Source organism: Mesoplodon densirostris, chromosome 4 (assembly GCF_025265405.1).
Source record: "Mesoplodon densirostris isolate mMesDen1 chromosome 4, mMesDen1 primary haplotype, whole genome shotgun sequence".
NCBI classification, from domain to species: Eukaryota; Metazoa; Chordata; class Mammalia; order Artiodactyla; family Ziphiidae; genus Mesoplodon; species Mesoplodon densirostris.
The window spans coordinates 128,783,632-128,806,813 of record NC_082664.1 but is presented as its reverse complement, the minus strand read 5'-3'; the positions used below and the strand labels follow the sequence as shown (position 1 = coordinate 128,806,813).

The window sequence follows — 23,182 nt, the reverse complement described above, 5'->3', positions numbered from 1 at the left end:
CTACCCAACCCACTTGTTTTACACAAGAAGACTGAGGCCCAAAGAGGGAAAGGGGATTGTCCAAGGGCAAACAAGAGGTAAAAGGTAGAGCCAAGCTAGAAAGACCCTGAAAAGTTCAAGGACACCCCACCCCGATTAAACACTGAGCAGAGTTTCCTCCTATAATTGACCCTCCTTCCCCTGGGATCAAGCCCCACCTGAGGTTACCAGGGGCCCCAGTAAGACCCAGCTCAGCTTCTGTCTCACTGTGAGCCCCTGGGGCCTCTCCTCCTCTTCCCTGGGCCACAGTTGCTCATCTGTGAAATGAGGCCATTGGACCAGCTGACCGCTTTGGCCCCTATCTGCTCTATGTGCCCAGAGGAAGACAAGGCTAGGGCTTCTTCCTCACTCTGGTCCCCCACCCCCTAGTCCAGCATGACACTGACACGCGGGTGGGGCTGGCCTCTTGGGGCTCACATGCCTGGGGAGGCAACATAATCTCTAAAGGATCCGTAACCCTCTCCTTTTGAACCCCAGAGAGGGCATCTCCTTCATGTGAGGACCACAGGGAGATGAGCCACTCGGAGATGGGAGGCTGGGGAGGCAGCCAGGACACCTGGGGGAAAGAGGAAGAGAAGGAAGCAGGAGAGGGAGGGCCTCCGGGCTTCAAGGGGGAAGGACAGAGTGACTGGGAAGGGCCCTGCGGGGGTCCTGCAGTGGGAAGGAGTCTAGCCTCGCTGCTTCACTCCTTCGGAAGAGTGTGGGGCATGACACTTTCTGGCTGTAAGTTTCTGAGTACGTGACCAAGTTAAGGTGAGCTAATCTGGGGGCCGGGCCAGAAGCAGGGGGATGCCTGGGCCAGGAACCTGGGAGGAGGAGGAGGAGAGGTGTGGTTGGCCTGGAGAAAAGAAGAGGGAGGCAGAAGCGAAGGAGTCAGGGTCCCTGCCTGGGAGCTACTCAGGCAGGAAGAGTGTGGGGGGGCACTTGGTTTTTGTTTTCGTTTTTTTAAATTTATTATTTATTTATTTATTTTTGGCTGCGTTGGGTCTTTGTTGCTGCGCGCGGGCTTTCTCTAGTTGCAGAGAGTGGGGGCTACTCTTCGTTGCTGTGCGCGGGCTTCTCATTGCAGTGGCTTCTCTTGTTGTGGAGCACGGGCTTCAGTAGTTGTGGCTCGCAGGCTCTACAGCGCAGGCTCAGTAGTTGTGGCGCACGGGCTTAGTTGCTCCATGGCATGTGGGATCTTCCCGGACCAGGGCTCGAACCCATGTCCCCTGCATTGGTAGGTGGATTCCCAACCACTGTGCCACCAGGGAAGTCCCGTGTGGGGGACTTTGAATGATGCCTTGTCCCTGATGAGTCACTGTCTGGTGTTACATACAGCCCCAGACCCAAGGAGACCTGGCATGGAGGGGCAGAAAGCATAAATTTGGAGCAGGGCCAGGCCTAGATTTCAGACCTCTCCACTCACTAGTTGTGTGGCCCTGGGCTGGTCTCTTGGCCTCTCTGAGCCTCTGATTCTAGAAGGGAATAGCAGTTGTTTCATCCTTACTGGGCAGGCTGTGAGATCAGATGTCAGTCTTACCCCAGACCCTCCCACTCCCCTTGCTGGTCAAATGCCACTTCTTCACCCAAGCACACCACCCCCCAGGCCTTGGGAGCGGCATTATTCCTCAGTCTCCCACACCACCACAGTCCCTGGGGCTACAGGAAGCCTTCTGGGAGTGCCCCAGTCCCTCTAAAGGGGTTGGAGCTAATCCAGGGCCTGTGCAGTGAGGGAATCAAATGGGAGGCTGGGGTAGGGAGTGCAAGGACCCTCCCATGCCTGCTTCACCACTGTGTCTCCTGTTCCCCCCCCGCCCCGCCCCCGACTCTCTGATGGGATACTTGCAACTACCTCCCTCCCCGTTTTCTAAGCTCAGGCCCTGCTTGTCTGTTCCACAACAAGGAGTGAATGTCATTTAAAAGGAGATCAGGAGATTTGCCTTAAATAGGCATGGAGTGCGTGCCGGGGCCCAGGGTGCCGGGCGGGGGAGGAGGCCACCCTGGGTGTTGGAGGGAAAGGACTGGAGCTGAACAGAGAGGAGAACACCCTCCCTAAGGGTGTGCACAGCCCTTCACAGTTTACCCAGATTAGTCCTGGGCTGTGGTGGATTAGTTACACAGGGCTTATTCCCACCCTACCCCCATTCTGAGGATGGAGAAACTGAGGCCTAGCTTAGGGAACTGACAGGTGTGCTAGTTGCCAGGTGGCATCTGAGGAGGATGCCATGGTGTTTCTGCTTCAGCCCCCAGGAGCTGGGGCCTCCTGCAGCAGGGAGGAGGCCCCTGCAGGGTTGGGGAGTAGGTCTTGAGGCCTCCCCCTGACACCTACCCCCACTACCAGGTCCCAGGCCTTTGGCTCCTGCCCCTGGGTTGCCCCCGCTTGCCCTCCCAGCCCCAGCTTGTAACTGGACGCCCTCCTCACTCGACACCTTCCCAGGTGAGCTGGGGCTCTGCTTACTGAACCCAACACCAGCTGGGGGAGGGGAGTGAGGGGGCACCCCTGGGGCAGGCATCTGCCGGGAGGCTGCGAGGCTGCAGGAGGGAGCTGGAGGTGGTGGGAGTCCAAGGAGTGGAAGGTGGGCTGACTATCAGCCTCCCCCCCGCAGGGCTAGTCTGGCACCCGGGTTCACTGCCCCATTCAGCGTCTCCTACCAAGCCCCTCCCCTCCCATCTCATCCCCTCCCAGCCATTTATGTCTCAGCAGGTGATGCTCTTGGAATCCTAAAGAAATGGAGTCTTGAGTGTGGGGTTTCAGGGACAAAGCTAGGGGAAAGGAAGCAGCGCCTGCTTCCTCCTTTTTGCAAAGGTCCTGAACACCAAGGTGAGACTTCAGACACCTGGGTGCCATCCTGGCTCTGCCATTTACAGCCCTGTGACCTTGAGCTGCCCACCTTCTGTGAGCCTCCTCTGTAAACTAGGTCTAAAGATCCCCCTCGTAGAGTCATCAGAGACGCTCAGATAAGAAGGTGGACAGAGGCAAGAAGAGGGGCAGTTATGATACACACAGTCACCGACCAGGGCTGGGACTCAAGTTTGTTTTGGGAAGGAGAGGGGACAAGACCTCATTCTCCCCTTCCCCTTAGAGGCTGGGCACAGCCTGGGTCCTCCAGGAGGGAAGACTGAAAGAGAGTCTTTACTCTGGTCTCCTGCTAATTCTCTTTGTTATTCTCTGGCCACCCTAGAGGCTGGGGGACAGGGGGAGGGAGAGATGAGGAGGGTTGCAGGGTGGCGTCTTCAGGTAAGTGCAATAAAGGCCAATAGGAGCTAACCATGAGGGTTTACCACATGCCTGTCCCCACCCCAGCTCTTTACCTGTCCTAACTCCATGGCTAATGATGAAATTTGGGCTGAGGTTTTAGGCAGCATGTCCAAGGTTACACAGCAAGTGGTGGAGCCATTATCTGGCTTCTGTGTCCTCTGCTGACCTTGCAAAAATCCCAGGACCCTGGGACTTGGGTTCCAGACCCAGCTTGCAGTGTGACCTTGGCCAAGTCACCTAACCTTACAAGGGATTAGTTTCCTTTCCCCATAAGGTGGGGATAATGTCCCACTCTCCTCTTGGGGTTATTGTGGAAAAACAAGGGGGCTAATGAACTCAAACCATGAGGCACTCAACAGATACCTACTACTAGCTTCTCAACAAAGAAGCTTCCCTATGCCTACTGGCCGCCCCAGCTCCTGAGGTGGCCCACCCAGGCACAGAGACTGGAAGACAAAGGACCCGACAGGTCTCTGGGCAGAGACCGACTGACCACTTGGCGCCACCTAGTGGTGCCTGGCGTGTGGTGCTTGGGGAGCAGGAGGCCCACTACTCTGGGATGCAGGGGTCTGAGCACCACCATTGGCCCTGTAGGGGTGAGCAAAGTGTGCCAGGATCTCAGAAAGGAGCAGGTCATGCCTCGCTAAACCCTCCCCTGGCCTCCGACTGAGGGTAGGGTGAAGGTGGGCCCTCCACCGGTCCCTCTGTTTCAGCCCCACCTCTTACTCCCTTTGGACAGCTCCGTGAACACCAAGTGTAGTGCACAGGGTTCCAGTTCCAGCTCTGCCACTGCCTAGCTCCCCAGGCCTCAGCTACCTCCTCTGCAAAATGGGAGTAAAAATCCCCACCTTGGGCCTCCCTGGTGGCGCAAGTGGTTGAGAGTCCGCCTGCCGATGCAGGGGATACGGGTTCGTGCCCCGGTCTGGGAGGATCCCATATGCCGCGGAGCGGCTGGGCCCGGGCCGCTGAGCCTGCGCGTCCGGAGCCTGCGCGTCCGGAGCCTGTGCTCCGCAACGGTGGAGGCCACAACAGTGAGAGGCCCGCATACCGCAAAAAAAAAAAAAAAAATCCCCACCTCTCAGGGGATGGCACTGGCCCTGAATTCTTTAAATATCAAACATTTTATGAAGTGTCTCCTTTCTAAAGTAATTGTGCTCAGTGCTTTGGTGCACGAAGACATCTAAGCCAGGTCTCTTGCTACTGTGGGGTCTCCAATGTCTAGCCAGCACCTGGATAAATATTTGTGAAATGAATGAATGAATACATGAACACACAAGACGGGCAGGAGGTCTCCTCTATCCCAGTGTGACAGGATGTTACTGAGGATGTTTTCTTGGTTCTGTCTGTCCTTATCCCTCCACCCCTGCCCCCAAATTCTAAGTGGGGTCACCAGGCTTCTTTGTCTCAAATCTGGAAGCTATCTGAGGACACAATGTTTCCTGGCTTTTGCATCCTAGGTCCACTTCCTTGAGGGGATTATGTTGGGGGTAAGGAGAATCAGAGAGGAAGGTCTCCAAGACAGGGGAGGGGCCAGCGATCAGAGGGTCCCCTGGGAGTACCACAGGGAGATGCAGGGTTCCAGAGGGCATGGTGTGAGGCCCCCAGAGAGGTTATGGCTCTGGGAAAGCCCTCCCCCACCCTGCCCCTGGGCCTGGGCAGAGTTATGGCCTGTGGATGCTGGTCACTGTGGGTGTCAGCAGCTACCATGAGGCCCTGGAGCTGAGAGGCCTGCTCCTATGAGGCCTACTCCTGCCTGTATGACCCTGAGGGTGGGGAGCCCCCAATCCTGACTGAGATAGGGGTTTCCCTATACCCCCAGGGATGCAGGTTTAAAGTTAGATTAAATGAGATGCCAAGAAAATAAAGAACGGGGAGGTTCCTTAAACACCTCCCTCATGAGGCAGTCTACTCTCATGATCTGGCCTGAGGGGCAAGGATGTCTGGAGCTCCCCCTCCTATGAACATGTTTGCCCTCCTCCAGGGGCCTTCTGGAGAGCATCTTCACCTTGAGAGAGGATTGCTCAGGACAGGACTTTCTGGTGCCCAGACGGTCTCATGAGGAAGACATCTTTAAGCAGGGTGAGTTCATCTGAGAGCAGGGAACACTGGAATCAGTCCCTGGGGAAGGGAAAGGGGCTGGAGGTGGTGGGGATGCCTCAGCAGTGTAAGTTGAGGGGTGGGGTCAGAGAGGAGAGTCCCAGGAGAGTGTACAGAAGAAATAACTGCATCTCCAAGACATCTTCAAGAGCCTGGCTCTGGAGGATGATGGGGGATTCATCTCTGGGCAGAAGCCCTGGTCCTTCTTGCATCCTGAGAGCATATTCAGCCTCTTGTCAGTGGCTGCAGGCTCTGCGCAGGAGACCAAGCTCAACCAGAGACACGCCCACCTGTGTAGTTCAGGACTCCTTCCCTGGTGGCTGTGCTCATTGTCCAGGGGTGGCCGCAGAGGTCCTCCAGGCCAGCTGCTCCCAGCTCCACCTTCAGTGACTAGCCTCCCTGGTTCCCACTGGTTCCCAAGCCTGGGTTTCTGGGCTTCATATCAGTTCTTTGAGCTAGGCTTCTGTTCTGCCACCTTCCTTTCCCACTCAAGTTATCTTGACTTGGGAACACCCTGATCCTTGAATGGCACCACATTTAAAAGCCCCCATGGTTGCCCACTTGTGCGTGTGGGGTCACCCTGATGGGCTTGGCTTCTCCTAAGACTGTCTTGTATTTGGGGCAGAGGAAAGGGTTCATGCCACAGAAAAACAGCTGACTCCTCAGGGTCAGGAAGGGTGGTGGCAAGTGCAAGACAGGCAGGGGTCATCCGGGGGGCCCGGGTGGCACCCCTCTAAGCCCCCACATCTTGTTTGCCAAAGGAGCCAGTGTAGGAACAGGCAGGACTGTGCTCTACGGACACTACGGTGATGATAACCATTAGTCATCATAAATTTTATTTATTTATTTTGGCTGCATTGGGTCTTTGTTGTTGCGTGCAGGCTTTCTCTAGTTGAGGCGAGCGGGGGCTACTCTTCGTTGTGGTGCGCGGGCTTCTCATTGCGGTGGCTTCTCTTGTGGAGCACGGGCTCTAGGCGCGCAGGCTTCAGTAGTTGCGGCACGCGGGCTCAGTAGTTGTGGCTCACGGGCTTAGTTGCTCCGCGGCATGTGGGATCTTCCTGGACCGGGGCTCGAACCCATGTCCCCTGCATTGCCAGGCAGATTCTAAACCACTGCACCACCAGGGAAGTCCCATAAATGTTAATAACAGCTACTGATTGACCTCCTGCCATGTGGCTGGCCTTTCTCCCAACAAACCTATGTGGATGTCAGTTACCACCTGCACTTTATAGGTAAGGAAACCCTCTCTGAGAGGTTGTGTAACATGCCTAAAGTTGCACAGCTGGTGAGTGGTAAAACCAGGATGGAAAGCCAGGTCTCTCCCCGATCTATAACCATCAGTCAAATTCTCCACAGGCTGTGCCTCCTCCACGAAGCCCACCGAGAATGTCTGAGGCCCTGTAGCCCCTCTGAAACACCGTGGCACTGAGCCCCCATTTAAGCAGACACTCCCTGAGCACCCAATCTTTGTGTGCTGGAGCCTGTGCTGGCTTTTGGGAGACAAGGACAAACACCTTCAAGCACCCGAGATTTCACGTCCCCTAGCAACCAGCATGGTTTCCGCCTTCTTGAGGTCTCCCACCATTGGCAATTTTACATTTAACTAACCATTGCTCTCTAGAGCTGCCACTGCACGCTTCCACTATAACCTGTATTTATCAGCCAGAACTGATAACCTTTTCACTCATAAGCAGTGAACCTTAGTCTTTGCCAGCCTATGAGGGCCCCTGAGCAAATTCCATCAGGCTTTTTGATCAGCTGAAGCTACCATGATCAGAACATCCAAGCTGGAGCCCCAGCAAGGCACAAAGTGAGAAAGTTTCAACCGAGGTCCCCAGCATTTGGACATTGTGACAGGCCCATTTCCCATCGTGTGAATTCTCTAGTGTGTCCTTGTCAGACTGTTGGGTAATGGCAATTCGCTATGAGTCACCAACCTCAGGTAACTCAGCTTTGCCAAATAACCAGTGATACTAACGAAACCTCATATAAGGGTGCTCTGAGCTCAGCCATCAAGGCGTTAACAGACACCTCTGTGTGACCAGGTATGCGGGGTGGGGTAGGGGTAGCACCCCGGAAAGGGTCAGCCAGTGCCCCAGGTAGGGGTTCTTAAAGGGAGCATAAGACTCAACTCACAGTCCTCACACAGTTCACAGGTTTATTTGACCAAAATAAATACAGTCTGAGAACAACCATTTCAATACTTCTACACACGATTTCTTCACCGAAAGAGCAGCGTTAAGATATAGACACACAGTTTGCAGTGCATGTTCTCAGGTTAGGCTCAGGAGGGTGTTTGTCCTGGCTTGTGCTGGGCTAGGTCTAGCTGTGAAGATCCCCCCGCCTCAGGTTCCCTTCTCTGCTTGGGACCTGAGTCCCCTGCCAGGACCCCTACAGCCTGTTCCTGCTCCTGGAGGACCTGCCACCTCTCCTCTCTGCAGCCTAAAGAGAACGGCATTCATGGGCTTCCCTGGTGGCGCAGTGGTTGAGAGTCCGCCTGCCGAGGCAGGGGACACGGGTTCATGCCCCAGTCTGGGAGGATCCCACATGCCGCAGAGTGGCTGGGCCTGTGAGCCTTGGCCACTGAGCCTGAGCATCCAGAGCCTGTACTCCACAACGGGAGAGGCCACACAGTGAGAGGCCCGCGTACCGCAAAAAAAAAAAAGAGCGGCATTCACAACCGTGTGGCCCTGTGGCCAGCCCCTCGCAGAGAGCTGTGTCCTATAACACCAGCTACCACTGCAGGCCCATTGCCACCTCCTGACCCTGGAAGCAGCTCACCCAGGGCAAGGGGAAAAACTGAGGTACAGCTGGCAAATGAATGGGAAGCACTCTCCTGAGCCCTGCCAGGAGGCTGAGAGCCCCTGATGAAGGGAGAAAGGGACATTCACTACCCTCCCCCAGGTATCCCCTGGGGCCTGGCCCACCAGGGAGCAGGAAGAGGGGGAGACCACCCTTTGTCTTCTCTTTGCAGATCAAAGGTTCGGGTCCACGTTCTCCTGGTCTGAGGCTGCCTCATCGTCATCTGGGGGCTCCTATATCAGAGCCAGAGAAACCCAGTCATGGGCTTGTGCCACCCCCGAGTCGTAGCCTGGGGGCCAGCAGCTCCTTCCTCTTGCCCCTGCTGCCAACGGAGCCGAGGAGGCTCTGCCACCCCCTCCCCATGGTCCTTTGGCCTTCCCTCTGTCCTAGCTCCCAGGCTGCCCACGGCCCCATGGCCCACCATTGGGTGACTCCCTCTTACCAGGCTGAGGCCCCTGTCCTGCCGCAGGGTAGCATAGAAGCTCAGCACACGGGGGTCACAGCGAACCACCATGGGGTCAAAGTCCAACACACATAGGCCCTGCAGGCTGCGGGCCCGGGAAAGGGCCACATAGGCCTGGCCGCTGGCAAACACACGGCCCAGAGAGATCTCCACGCAATCCAGGGACATGCCCTGGGGGATGGAGGGACAGGGCTGGAGCCAGCTCAGCCTGAATTCACTTGTGCCCAAGAACCTGACCCCACCTCCACCAGCCCAGCTATTGCCCCTGAACTCCTTGCCCTGTCCAGAGATTCTGAGTCAGAGAGACAGGATGATGGGTGTCTGAGTAGGGGGGTGTCCAGGAAATACAGATCCAAGATAAGAGTAGAGGGATAAGGGTGAAAGGAAAGAGCTCAGGTCTGGGTCAGACAGACATGGAAATGAATCTTGGCTCTACAGGGCACTAGCTGTGTGACCTTGGACAAGTTACTTAACCTCTCTGAGCCTTGGTTTCCTCTTCTGTAAAACAAGAATGATTATTACAACTATAACTCCTACAGTTGTCATAATATGTTAAAATGAACATATCTAATAGTGGCTCAGAAAATGGCAGGGCCCGAGATGACAGAGGGGAAGTGTATGTGTCCAGGAAAGAGAGGAAGTGGGATGGGAAATGCACTAAAGAAAGGTTTATTCTACAGCTGGTCTGGAACTTTCCATCCAGGGCAAATTCAACCCTCACAAAGCCTCTAAGACCCCACACCCTTCAACATGCCCCAGGCCTATCCTGCCCCCATCCCCACACTCACCTGGCTCTTGTGGATGGATATGGCCCAGGCCAGCTGGAGGGGCAGCTGCTGCCGGCTGAGAAGCCGGCCCCCAGTGGCCTGCACCATCCAGCGGTCAGCACGGATGACCTCGGTGACTCCACACAGGAACCGCACCTGGGGCAGCCCTAAGGGAGGCGTGGAGAAGTCCCACCTTTCAGTCCCGCTTCAGGGCTCCAAGGTGAGGATAGGCCTCACCTTTCCATGCTAGCCTTTTCCTCTGCACATTAACCCCAGGGCCCTGCTGCAAACCTGAGCAGTAGGACTGCTCCCCTATCACTTACCTCTCCCCTCGGCTTCGAACCCAACTACCACCCCTCGGGCACCATTTACCAGGCCCCGAGACACTGCCAAGTTCTTCACCAGCATCACCTGCGAGAGAAGGAAAACTGGAGGCATGGACTGCAGGGCATCCCCACGCCTGGCCTCAGCTCCAGGGGTCACTTCGGCGGATCTCTGAGGCTGGGGTCTGTCATGGAGGGGCACTGAGTCTGCTGAGGCCCCTGCGACAAACTGCTTTATTTCCTTAGGTCTCAGTTTCCCCTTGTGTCAAAGGGGAATGACATTTGCTCAGTTTGCCTCAGAAGGAGGGGGTAAAAACAATAAGGTGACAGGGCACAATGACCAAGTCTATTACAGGGAATGTGTATGGACCTCAATCTTGAGGGATAGCCCTCTTCCAACCGCTGTGCCTGCAATTCCCCCTAGGTGCCCTTTGGAACCTGAGAAAAGGATCCCACCCTCACCATTGTGGAAGGAAGGAGGATGCTCACAGTAGAGGCTACACTGCAGAAGACAACTGAGTGCGGTAGGTATTTTACTCTGAATTTAGAGATGGGGAAACCCAGCTTCAGCAAAGGAAAGGCATTTGTCTAAAGCAACACTGCTTGGAGCTTCAGGTGGAGGAAGAAAATGGAAAATGGAAGACAGGAAAATGGCTGGGAGCTTCAGGTAATGGAAGACAGGAAAGTGGCTGGGAACAGGAGGGAAGAAGTTTGCTATGGTCACAGCTGGGCCCTCTGGCTGTGGAGCAGCCTGTGCAGAGGGGCAAGGATCAGGGAGGCCGATGCTCCCAGGGTCTAGGCCCTGCTTCCCACTCACCTGAGCCCCCAGCTTTAGCTGAAGGAGCTGGCTAACGGGACACTGGGCATCTAGGGTCCGGGCTTGCTCAGGGTCACTGTCCATGGCCTCAAAGCTGTGTACCTCACCTGGGAAAAGAGAGTTGGGCAAACAGATTACAAGTCACTGACTTGTGGCTCAATTTCCAAAAAAACACCTATTAGACCAGGGCATGGAGGGAGGTAGTGAGCACAGCTCAAACCTAGCCGGGGCTTTGGAATCAGAGGCCTGGGTTCAAGTCTCATTTGTAGTGTTTACTGGCTGAATGACTTTGACCCAGGAAAGGCTACATCTCTCAAAGACACAATTACATCTGCAAATGTAAGGGACTTTATGGTCACAGAGGCTGGGACCGAGATATCTAAATGACACCAAGGGCCCAGGCTGCCTGGGGGGCCATGCCTGCCTGATGGCCTCTCCCAGCTGGCCTGGCCCAGCCCCAGCTCCCTGCTCACCTGGTAGTTCCTGCAGCTGCCTCTCATTGGTAAGGGCCACATCATCCTGGTGGGTGCAGAGCCTCGTGGCCACAATCCCATCTCGCCCCACCCTGTGGGCAGCAGTGGCCCGGAGCTGGCGGGTGACCTCATCTGAGCACCTGTGGAGGCCAGGCTATCAGGGCAGAGCCTACCTGAATACCAGGGAAGGTGGGGCAATGTGGGTGATACGGCGCATGCAGCAGGCCGTGGACCAGGCTTGGGGACTGGATGGAGCACCAGGGCAAGATCTGCTGGTTCCCCAAGCTGGCCAACTTGTTCCTTCCTCACTTGGACCCCGGACACGGAGAATGAGCACGGGGGTGGTGCTTGGCTGTGAGCGTGGGCAGGCACCCTTCCCTGTGTCTGCCCCCAGGTTGGAGCTAGCCGCTCTCCTGAGGAAGTTAGATATGATGAGTGAGCATAGGCCAGAGATTTAGAGACCGAGGTGAGGCTCTGATGTTGATACCCTGTAATACTGGTACCCTATAATCAGATTGGCCTCCAAGCTACAATTTTCTAGCCCCTTGCCTGCTGCCTTAAGGGAAAAAAAAAATCTAGCCTGTGTTTCTATTTTCCCCACTTCAAGCCTTCCTCCAGGGAAGCCTGGGTGCTGCAGCAACTCAAGTGAGAGGAGGGGGAAGAACTTGGGAACACCTCTCACTGCTCTCACACTCAGCCTTTCTCTTGTCCCCCACACTTGCTGGTGTATGCTGTGCACCTTCCTACCTGCCTCCTGTCCCCTGGCATAGAAAGCCCCTCACCACCACCACCTGCTTCCTTCATCCCATCCCAATCTGACCTGGGTCCCAAGACCCAGCTGCGGTCCATATCTTCTGCCCTCCTGGCCTCCTTTCCACTCCCAAGTTAGAGTATCTGTAGCATTTCAACCTTTTGTCCTAGCTGGGGTGGGATCATGTCTGCAACCTCCTCTCCCCGGCAAGTGGCCACACAGGGTCAAAGAGTAGAAGGAACTTGGGTTTTAGAGTCAGACCTGAGTTCAAACCCTAGCTCAGCCACTTACTAGCCATGACTTTGGGCAAGTCACTTCACCTCTTTGAACCCCAGTTTCTTCATCTGTAAAATGGGAGTGTTAACATCTCTGAATAACTCCTGTGTCTCCATCTGCCCATAATTCCCTGACATGTACTCTGTGCCAGGCCCTGTGCTGGACGATAGGGCCCCAACCCTGGGGGAGGCTGGGCCCCAGTGCTCACAGAGTGACCATCCCCAATGGGGCCATGAAGCATTTCTCTCCCTTCTCTGGGTTCCTGTGCTCCTCCCTGACCCACGCTTGCATCCGCATCCCATGGCCCCTTCTCTATTCACCAGGGCCCACCTGCCCAGCCGCACAGCTTGCAGCAGAGAGATGAAGGTCTGGTCCGTCTGCCTCCACACCTCAGTCAGCTCCAGGGTCACTGGGACGCATCTCCTCCAGCTCTTGGCCTGGTAGGGGCAAGGTGGGGTGTCAGCGAGCAGAGCAGACCCCTATGGGGGTTAGGGCCAGAGGGTGAGTGCTACCTGGAAGCAGAACTGCGGGGGCTGGGATCCCTTGGTTACAGGCGGCAGCTGCAGGAAGTCCCCACAGATGATGAGCTGGATCCCTCCAAATGGCTTGCTCTGCTGCCTCACAGCTCTGGAGAGGAGCACGTGGTGCTTTAGGTGCTGGGATGAGCGAGTTCCACGGGGAAGACCACCAGAACCCAGTCCTCACTGCCCATACTGACCTGGCCACGGCCTCCAGCTTGTCAAATAGGTCCGCTTCCACCATGGAGATCTCATCGATGACTAGCCGCTGGCAGTTCAGCCAGCCCTGCCGCACACCTGGCCGCTGGGCCAGGGCCACACACTGGGCCAGGGGAGCCTGGCCCGAGCCAATGCCTGTGAGTGACACTATTCAGCCTGGGCTGAGATCCCAGCCCTGTCTCAACCCTGACCTCCCCTCTCTTCCCACCTGCCTGGCTTGCTCCCAGCTTAAGCCCCAGAGGCTCTCACTTACCTGCAAAGGCATGGAGGGTAGTACCCCCGATGTGGCAGGCTGCCACCCCAGTGCTGGCAGTGGCCACAGTGCCTGTGGGAGGCAGTGAGCCCAGGATACGCTTCAGCAGATAAGACTTCCCTGTCCCTGGGCAGAAGGCAAAGCCAGGGCCACTTCTCCTCCATCCTAGCACACCACTGTTCTCCCCACACCCACTCTGCTCCCCACTACCTGCACTCCCAGTGAAGAAAATGCTCCGGCCTTTCAGGACAACCCTCAGCACAGCAGCCTGTTCCCTGGAAAGCTCTGGTTTGGTGGGGGGCAAGCTCAGCTTCTTCACAGGCAGGGGCCACCTTGGGACTTCCTGGGGGGATAGGGCTGTCTCAGGGCCTCCCCACATTCCCTAGGCATTGCCCCCTCCCTTCTTGGCCTGGTAGCCCTTTGTGTCTCTGCTGGCTTCTCTCCTTGGAGCCCCTGGGCAGCCTCGGTTCACCTGGAGATCTTGCCAGTAACCACAGGGGTCCAGGTCTCTCCTTGAGGAAGGGACCGAGGCTGGATCTCCACTGACTCCAGGTGCCCTGAAGACCCCAGTGTGCAGGTCCAGATTCTCCTTCAGCTTTCTCCCCTGGGTTCCCTAACTCTCCTGGTTCTCTTACCCATCCTTTCTTCTCACTACCCTTCCTGTCACAGATGTGTCTCTCTTGACTCAAAACACCCAAGCAAAACCCTGCCTAGCCAGGGCCCCTTCTGGCCGCATCTCCTTCTTCTTACCAGCTTGTCTCAAATCTCTGTGGTCTGTGATCTATCTGTTCCAGTTCCCGAACACTGTCAGACCCACCAGACTTTGTCCCCCTATCTGATTGGACCTGTTGGCTGCCCCTACACAGCTGACTGCTTCGTTCTCTTCAAAACCTCCTCTCCTCCTCCAGGGCGACCAAGTTCCCACTTTTCTTCTGAAGCACCTTCTCTGCTTTCTCTTTTAATGTGACCTTGGCCCCCTTTTCCTAGTCTCGTTGCTCAATCTCAGGGATTGCACCATGAGAAACACATGCACAATTCCCATATTCCTGTCATTCTCAGAAGTCTGATGAGCATCTCGTCTGAGATAACCAGTAGCCATCTCGAACACCGCCACCATCTTCCCCCCACACTTGGGCTTTCTCGGTCTCTTCCGTCTCAGTGCCACACCCACTCCCCAAGGCGTACCCCCCTTCCTGTCCTCACGGTGCTGGGCTTGGCCCCCGACCGGGGCTCCGTGGGCTGCTTCACCGGCGTGGAGTCCGTGACGCAGGTGGCCGCGGCGCGCTGCAGCTCCTCGGGCTGCACCGGGCTGATGGTGACGAAGTCGCGGGGCCGCGGGCCAAGCAGCTGCGTGCGGGCGGAGGCCGGCCCGGGACCCGGGGCCGCGGCCAGCTTGAGGCGCAGAGTGCGCAGGAAGCGGCGCAGGCGGTCAGGGGGGCAGTCGGAGAGCAGCAGCTGAACAGCGCCGGTCCGGGGAGCGCCGTCGGCGGGAAGCCGCAGAGTGCTGCGCCCGGACGAGGCGAAGCGCGTGAAGAGGCGCACGGCGCGCAGTGGAAAGCACCGCGGCCGCTCCACGGGCCCGGGCGCCTGCAGCCTCAGCATCAACTCGCGGCGCTCGTTACGACCCAGTCTCAGCTCCGCGGTGCGTAGGGCCTGGCGCCTTCGCGGCTGCCCGCCCGGGCTCAGCTCCTCCACAGCAACACGGCACCGCAGCTCCGCCTCCGCGCATTCCGCTGCCACTGCCTGGGTGCCCGACAGCATCGCCACCAACTCTGCAGGCCTGCAAAAAGACCGGAGCGCAGGGGTCATCACAGGTGGTGTAGAGGTCAGGACGGGGAGCCGGGTCATAGCCACAAAGGGTCCCGGGGCTGTCACTGGTAACACAGAGAGTTCACGGAGAAGGTAAAAGGGTCCTGGGGCGAACCGGAAATTCTCTTAGAAATTACTCTCCTACACAATAATTTCCAGAGCGGCGGATGGGCAGCGTCAAGTACACCCAGGGTTGGGGAACCTCGGCTGTGCGACAAGGGCCACAGAAGAAGGGATCCCCTGAGCAGAAAAGAAGCCTGCTTCCAAGAGACCCAGGGCGAGCACGAGAATCCTGAGTCTTCTCGCCAGGAAGCAGGGGACTCTCACGTGTGGAGGTAAGCAGGGGACTGACATGTAATCAGCGCCTTCTGTCTTCCAGGTACGTTCACTGGTTTATATGCAGCCAAGCAGGTCTCACTATCCCGCGTGTACAGAAGTGGAAAACAGGCTGAGAGAGGCCACAACGGCTGGTGGGAGTCAGGGCTTGTGTGATTCTGAAGCCCCGGCGCTTCCCATCTCCAAGGTGGGATGGGGTAGAAAATATTTGGCTAGGGAAATCACGGAGGGAACCTGGCGTCCGGGTTTCCGTTCACCCTCCGTCTGACCCACTAGTACGCACCCTCCCGGCAGGGACCCCTTGAAGAAGCAGGCGCTCTGCCTCCCACCTCTAGGATCGGGTGAACACTCACTTGCGCCAGCACTCGGGCGAACAAGCTAAACAAGGTCCATGCAGTCAAAAGTAGGACACTAGAAACTTTCAAATACTGGGTGTAGAAAATCACCCTATCACCGGCCGGATCTTTAAATTTTCCGGCCAATCAGAGACAGCGGGCGTGACAACGGGAGTGTCTTTCTTTGGGTTTCAACTCGCGGGGCTTGGGCTGTACCAATAGCACGCCGGAGGAAGGAGGCTTATTGTGGTGGTGGAGCATACCAAGTCGCGCGGACTAGTGGGTGTGGTGGGAGGGGGCGGGGACTGCAGCGGGCCGCGCTTGGTGTTGTGTCACCAATCGCGTCTCTGAGGGTTTATTTTCAGAACCATACCTCCAACGCACACTCCCTCCTCTCTAGCCCTGGCACTAAGGCTGAACTTGGCCTTGCGGAAGAGCTGCCTCTGATCCCTCTCATCTCTGTTTACACATCACAGGACCTCTGCCCATTTCTGGGCAGACCCCCCCAACCCTCGCGCTCGCGCGCGCGCACACACACACACACACCCATGGCCTACTGCTCTCGCTGCCCACCCCGCCCCCAACAGCTCTTTCCACACTTATCTGTCTCTGTAACCATCATTTTACGCATTTGTCTTTCCCACGTGTCTGAGACCCATCAGTGAGGAACTCTTGAGACCTGTGGCCAGCTGCTCAGGGAGTACAAGGGAAGTGTGTGGGCCTCTGTCTTCAGGGAATTCGCATCCCTCTCATTGAACTGAATGCTTAGGGAATTCATTTTTAATTATCTTTTTCCTCCCTCATTAAATCTTGGAATGACATAGCTAGAAGGCATCTTACAGGTGAGTCAGCCTGCTCATTTATTGAATTGCCCCCATTTTTCAAATGAGGAAACCAAGGCTCCAAGAAGTTTTACCAGATGTCACGTAGCTTGTAGATAGCAAAACAAAGCCTTAAACCCAAGTCTAAGTCTGCTAGTTTAACTGCTACACCACACTGCTCCCAGGTGACTGGTCTAACTTGGTGAAGGGAGTCTAGCCCTGGACTGGAATCTCAGCTCCTGAGAGCCAGTGCATTGCCCCAGGCCTGCCAGTCAGATGTTACTCTAAGCAAGTTTCCTTAATGTCTCAAGCCTTTGTTTCCTCATATTTAAAAATGGATAAAGATGAAGATGTGATGATTGCACAACTCTGTGACTATACTAAAAAGCATTAAATTATTTGCTTTAAATTGTACGGTATGTGAATTATATCTCAATAAAACTTAGGAAAAAATCATGAGAAATATTTTTCCTCTTAAGTGTTGTCTTGACATGTGAGTACTAGTAGCACAGGAAAATTTTTAATGTCACTGTGGTAGGCAGAATAATGACCCCCCGCCCCCACCCCCCCACAAACCGCAAAGATGTCTGCATCCTAATCCCCAGATTCCTTTTGTGAATATGTTACCTTACATGGCAAAAGGGACTTTGCAGATGTGATAAATTAAGGATCTTGAGATGGGGAGATTACCCTGGGTTGTCTGGGTAGGCCCAACTAGGATTCTTATAAGGGAGGCTAGAGAGTCAGAGAAGGAGATGTGATGAGGAGGAAGCAGAAGTGTGTGTGTGTGTGTGTGTGTGTGTGTGTGTGTGTATGTATATGTAAGAGGGAGAGACAGACAGAGAGAGAAAGATTGATTTGAAGATGTTACTGCTGGCCTAGAAAATGGAAGAAAGGGCCATGAGACAAGCCATAGAATACAGGAGGTTTCTAGAAGCTGGAAAAGGTGAGGAAGTGGGTATCCCCCTCTAGATTCTCCAGAAGGAACACAGCTCTTGATTTTAGTCTAGTGAGACACATTTTAGGCCTCCAGAACTGTAAGATAATAAATTTGTGTTGTTTTAAGCCAGTAAATATGTGATAATTTGTTACAGCAGCTATAGCAATAAGAAACAAATACAATCATAAGCTAGAAAGCGAAAGCTGGGATTATGAACCCATGTCTGTCTATTTCCAAAGCCTGTGTTCTCTCTTCCCACTACCCTCTGCTCAAAGTGGGCCTAGCACACTCACACTGTCGGCTACCTTCTCCCTTCTCTCTGTGTAGTACCCCAGGCCAGTTCTAGAGAAAGCATGGAGGCTTCCACATGAATTTTCCCCCAACATTTTCTTTCTTTTGGCTTTCTTTTTTTTTTTTTTTTTTTTGGCCTTGCCACTAGGCTTGCAGGATGTTAGCTCCCGACCAGGGATAGAAACCCGCCCCCCGCAGTGAAAACCCCGAGTCCTAACCCCTGGACCGCCAGGGAATTCCCTCAAGTTTTTTTTTTTTTTTTTTTTTTTCTCGGTACGCGGGCCTCTCACTGTTGCGGCCTCTCCCGTTGCGGAGCACAGGCTCCGGACGCGCAGGCTCAGCGGCCATGGCTCACGGGCCCAGCCGCTCTGCAGCATGTGGGATCCTCCCGGACCAGGGTGCGGACCCTCAACCACTGTGCCACCAGGGAAGCCCCCAAGTTTTTTTTTATTGTAAAATATACATAACGTAAAATTTACCATGTTGACTATTTTTACGTGTACAATTCATTGCCATTAAGTACATTCAAATGCTGTATAACCATCACCTCTATTTCTAGAAAAGTTTCATTATTCCGAAACAGAAACTTTGTATCCATTAGACAGTGGTTAGAAAACCATTAGACAACTCCCCATTCCTCTCTCTTCTCAGCTCCTGGTACCCCAAACATTTTATTCTGAAAATATTCCAACATATACAGAAAGATAGAAAGACTTTCACAGTGAACACCATATACCTACCACCAAGATTCTACAATTAATATTTTGCTGTATTTGTTTTAACACATCTAACCATCTATCCATCTCCCCATTCATCAATCTGTTTTTTTAAACATCTTTATTGGAGTATAATTGCTTTACAATGTGTGTTAGTTTCTGCTTTATAACAAAGCGGATCAGCTATACATATACATATATCCCCATATCTCCTCCCTCTTGCATCTCCCTCCCACCCTCCCTATCCCACCCCTCTAGGTGGTCACAAAGCACCGAGCGTCAATCCATTTTTTGTTATTCATTTCAAAGTTGCAGACAACAGTTCATTTCACGTCTAAACACTTCAACATGCATAGAATTAACTAGAGTTTATGCTTACCTTTTTAAAAAAAGAATTTATTTATTTATTTGGCTGCACCGGGTCTTAGTTGCAGCAGGCGGGTTGTAGTTCCCTGACCAGGGGTCCAACCCTGGCCCCCTGCATTGGGAGTGCAGTCTTAACCACTGGACCACTAGGGAAGTCCCTATACTTATCTTTTTTTTTTCCCCTTAAATTTATTTATTTATTTATTTTTGGCTGCATTGGGTCTTCGTTGTTGGGTCTTCGTTGCTGCCCGTGGGCTTTCTCTAGTTGCAGCGAGCGGAGGCTACTCTTCATTGCGGTGCTCGGGCTTCTCATTGCGGTGGCTTCTCTTGTTGCAGAGCTCGGGCTCTAGGCATGTGGGCTTCAGTAGTTGTGACACGTGGGCTCAGTAGTTGTGGCACGCGGGCTCTAGAGTGCAGGCTCAGTAGTTGTGGTGCATGGGCTCAGTTGCTCCGTGGCATATGGGATCTTCCCGGACCAGAGCTCAAACCTGTGTCCCCTGCATTGGCAGGCGGATTCTTAACCACTGAGCCACGAGGGAAGTCCCAGTTGGTTCCTTTTTAATGCTGAGTAATATTGCATTGTATGGATATACTACAGTTTACCCATTTTCCTATTGATGGAAATCTGGGCTTTCTGGGATTTATGCTTTAATTTCTCTTGAAAGAATTCCTAGGTGAGAAATTGCTGGTCATGGAGTATTTTTTTGTTTTTTTTGCGGTACGCGGGCCTCTCACTGTTGTGGCCTCTCCCGCTGCGGAACACAGGCTCCGGACGCACAGCTCAGCGGCCATGGCTCATGGGCCTAGCCACTTCGCGGCATGTGGGATCTTCCCGGACCAGGGCACGAACCCGTGTCCCCTGCATCGGCAGGCGGACTCTCAACCATTGCGCCACCAGGGAAGCCCAGGTCATGGGGTTTATATTCAGTTTTATATGAAGCTGCAAGAGCTTTTTCCAAAGTGGTTTTCTGTCCACCAGGTTAACAGTGAGTCTTTGGAGCGAAAGGAGTCGGAGGAAAGCTAGATACCGCCTGGCGATGGATTAACGGTCCTCAGACTCCGCCCTCCTCCCCGCCCCAGCGCCACCAGCCGTCAGCTGGATCCTGATTGGCCGATGGAGGAAGGAGGCGGAGGCAGAGGGACTCCTCAAATCTGGGGCCGGACTTCCTCACATCTGGGGCTGGACTTCCTCACATCTGGGGCCGGACTTCCTCCCTCTGGGCTTTGGGCCCTCTTCGCATCCGCGGGTCTTCTGCTCGCTGCTGCCGCCGAGAGGTCAATTCCGAGTGAAGCGCAGCACTGCTCCTCGATCTCCTCGCCTAATCCAAAGCCTGGTTTTAACGCAAGCTGTCAGGAGGAACGGGTTTTCTTCACTATGAAATTTCCTCCTCCAGAACTCTTTCTATACGTCTTATCTGCTTTCTCCCACTGGCGGTCTCAGTCCAATCCCCGGCTCACTAATAATAACGACGACATCAGCACACGACTAGGTGGTTTACTAATTGCACTTTCGGCGTTTTCTCATTTGATACTTGAAACAGCCAGCCCCTTCCTTCCTCTCTCCCTGCGGCCCTTTCTCGCTGTGCTTTTGCCCTCCCCGCCTTTACAGCCCTAAGCTTACAACAGTCTGGCAGAGGAGCTGAAAGGGTGTTTCGCGGTCTTCCAGCTTCCAGAGCACACCTCGTGTTGCTTCTTCTTTGGGCAGCTGACACTCATTTTATTGAACCTCTGGTACAGCTGATTATACCTCGTTGAAATACTCTCTTAACTTCCACAACATACTCCCCTCGTTTTTCCTACATATTGGCTGCTTCATGTCTGTCTCCTTTGCTAATCCCTTTCCCTCAACCAGACCTCTCAATGTGGGAGGACTTTCTTTTTTTCCTATCTTTTCCAATCTCATGACTTAATTATCAGCTACATGCTGATTCTCAATATTATAACCCCAGCCTGCCCTTCTCCCCTGAACTCCAGACTGTATTGCCATTTGTCCTCCTGATATCTCCATACAGATGCCTAAATGGCATGTTTTTTTTAAATTAATTAATTTATTTACTTATTTTTGGCTGCGTTGGGTCTTCGTTGCTGCGCGTGGTCTTTCTTTGTAGTTGCAGTGAACGGGGGCTAATCTTCATTGCAGTGCGTGGGCTTCTCATTGCGGTGGCTTCTCTTGTTGCAGAGCACCGGCTCTAGGTGTGCGGGCTCTAGAGCACAGGCTCAGTAGTTGTGGCGCACGGGCCTAGCTGCTCTGCAGCATGTGGGATCTTCCTGAACCAGGGCTCAAACCCGTGTCCCCTGCATTGACAGGCGGATTCTTAACCACTATGCCACCAGGGAAGCCCCTAAATGGCATGTTAAACTCACGCTCTCCAAAACAGAGCTTTTAATCTCCTTCTCCAATACCACATAGACCTGTTTTTCTCCTGTCTTCATCATCTCTGTAAATGGCACCTCCATTTTTTTTTTTTTTTTTTTTTTTTTTGCAGTACGCGGGCCTCTCACTGTTATGGCCTCTCCCGTTGCGGAGCACAGGCTCTGGATGTGCAGGCTCAGTGGCCATGGCTCACGGGCCCAGCCGCTCCGCAGCATGTGGGATCTTCCCGGACCGGGGCATGAACCTGTGTCCCCTGCATCGGCAGGCGGACTCTCAACCACTGCGCCACCAGGGAAGCCCACCTCCATTTTTGGCTCAAGTTAAAAACCCACACCATATCCTTGATTCCTTCTTCACCTACCACATCCAATCCACCATCGAAACCTGTTGTTTCTGCCTCCAAAATGTTTTGTTTTGTTTTTTAGAATTGTAGTATAGTTGACATGAAAAGACAACCTATGGACTGGGAGAAAATATTTGCAAAGAATGCGACTGACAAGGGCTTAATTTCCAAAATATACAAACAGCTCATACAACTCAGTAATAACAACAACAAAAAAACCAAACAACCCAATCAAAAAATTGGCAGAAGACCTAAATAGACATTTCTCCAAAGAAGACATATACAAATGGCCAATAGGCACATGAAAAGATGCTCAACATCTCTAATTATCAGAGAAATGCAAATCAAAACTGCAATGAGGTATCACCTGACACCGGTCAGAAAGGCCATCATTAAAAAGTCCACAAACAACAAATGCTGGAGTGGGTGTGGAGAATGCACACTGTTGGTGGGAATGTAAATTTGGTGCAGCCACTGTGGAAAACAGTATGGAGGTTCTCTACAAAACTAAAAATAGGGCTTCCCTGGTGGCGCAGTGATTGAGAGTCCGCCTGCCGATGCAGGGGACACGGGTTCGTGCCCCGGTCCGGGAGGATCCTACATGCCGCGGAGCAGCTGGGCCCCTGAGCCATGTCCCCTGAGCCATGGCCGCTGAGCCATGGCCGCTGAGCCTGAGCGTCCCGAGCCTTGCTCCGCAGCGGGAGAGGCCACAGCGGTGGGAGGCCTGCGTACCGCAAAAAACAAACAAACAAACAAAAAAAACAGTTCCAAGCCTTGGATTCTTGATCTGTAAAATGAGGATAAAAATTCTATTTATTTCATGGATGGGTACCTGCTTTTGTGAGGAGTTTAGTACAGTGAGCGGATAACAGAGGTGCCCCAAATTCTTTTGAGTGAACAGATAAATGCCAGGGTGAAGTACTGGAAAACACCCCACTTCAGAGGCACTCAATAAACTTTGTTGATTAAATGGCACATACATATGCAAAATAGACTCCATCCCTTCCACAGCCCCAGACTTTCAGTGACTTCCCATTGGCCTGAGGTTGAAATATAGTCTCCTCAACACAGCTTCAAGGTCCTCTCTACACTGAGCTCTGTCTGCTTCTCCAGCCTGGCCTCCCTATACGCACACACACACGCACACACACACACAAATACTCTTTCATGCCTCCATGCCTCCATGTTGTTCACACTGTCTCCTCTGCCTGGAATGCCTGTTCCTTCTGTCCGGGTTTTAGTGCCCTTCCTTCCTCTATGCCTTTATCCTCACATTTAACACATAGTTTTCTCTGTTTACATGCCTTTCTCTCCTGAAAAAGGACAGGGACCCTGGGTCCTGCCATTATCTTCCAGCCATTAGTGTAGGGCCTGACGAATAATCAAGGCAAATGAAATATTTGTGATGAAAAAAATGCGTGTGGTGTGGTGGCAACAACCAGAGGGCCAGTATGGGCTGAGTGGGGAAACTGAGACCAAAGTGGTTATCAGTGGCTCACTCTCAAGGGACAGAGCTGCCTGGATATCAAAACTGACCTCACCCCCAACCCACCATGAGTTGCTTCTGTGCAACAACATGAATTCCCTAGGGGCTCTGGTCTCCAGCAGGCGGAACATGAGTTTCCAGATACAGGATCTTCTGAGTCCTCAGGCACAGGGAACAACGGCTGCACAGCTCTGCAAGTTGAGGGAATAAAACCGTGTGGTGGCCACAAGAGGTTGTTGTCATGTATACTGATTTTCTCAGTTTCCCAGGCTGGGTTTTCTTCATCCTTTTAGATAAAGGAACCCAGGCCCAGGTATGAAGAAAAA

At 53.8% G+C, this 23,182-nt stretch overlaps 1 protein-coding gene and 1 long non-coding RNA gene across 9 annotated transcripts; one reads left to right on the top strand and one right to left on the bottom strand.

Moving 5' to 3' along the window:
- Positions 1–7,539: 7,539 nt before the first annotated feature.
- On the bottom strand, positions 7,540–15,573 carry PIF1 (PIF1 5'-to-3' DNA helicase). Of its 8 annotated transcripts, none has more exons than XM_060097181.1 (13): positions 15,201–15,241; positions 14,225–14,819; positions 13,250–13,382; positions 13,040–13,165; positions 12,768–12,921; positions 12,562–12,676; positions 12,380–12,486; positions 11,023–11,162; positions 10,550–10,656; positions 9,733–9,820; positions 9,431–9,576; positions 8,622–8,813; positions 7,540–8,412 (listed from the first exon to the last, which is right to left on the bottom strand). In XM_060097181.1, coding segments are annotated over exons 1-13 (1,965 nt in total). In that variant the 5' UTR covers positions 15,203–15,241; the 3' UTR covers positions 7,540–8,352. The 8 variants fall into 8 exon arrangements, with proteins under 8 accessions (XP_059953164.1, XP_059953165.1, XP_059953162.1 ...); XM_060097182.1 differs by having other exon boundaries at positions 14,243–14,819; XM_060097179.1 differs by lacking the exon at positions 15,201–15,241 and adding an exon at positions 15,538–15,573 and having other exon boundaries at positions 13,040–13,382.
- On the top strand, positions 14,293–20,701 carry LOC132488692 (uncharacterized). Its single transcript, XR_009531798.1, has 3 exons — positions 14,293–14,864; positions 15,008–15,183; positions 19,633–20,701. It is a non-coding gene; the product is annotated as an uncharacterized LOC132488692 (long non-coding RNA).
- Positions 20,702–23,182: the final 2,481 nt, after the last annotated feature.

Coding starts and splice junctions, on each gene's coding strand:
- PIF1 (XM_060097177.1), bottom strand. Junction 10,657..11,022: donor GCAGCTGCAGGAACTACCAG/GTGAGCAGGGAG, acceptor CTCTTTTCCCAG/GTGAGGTACACAGCTTTGAG. Junction 9,821..10,549: donor AGCTAAAGCTGGGGGCTCAG/GTGAGTGGGAAG, acceptor CTTCTCTCGCAG/GTGATGCTGGTGAAGAACTT.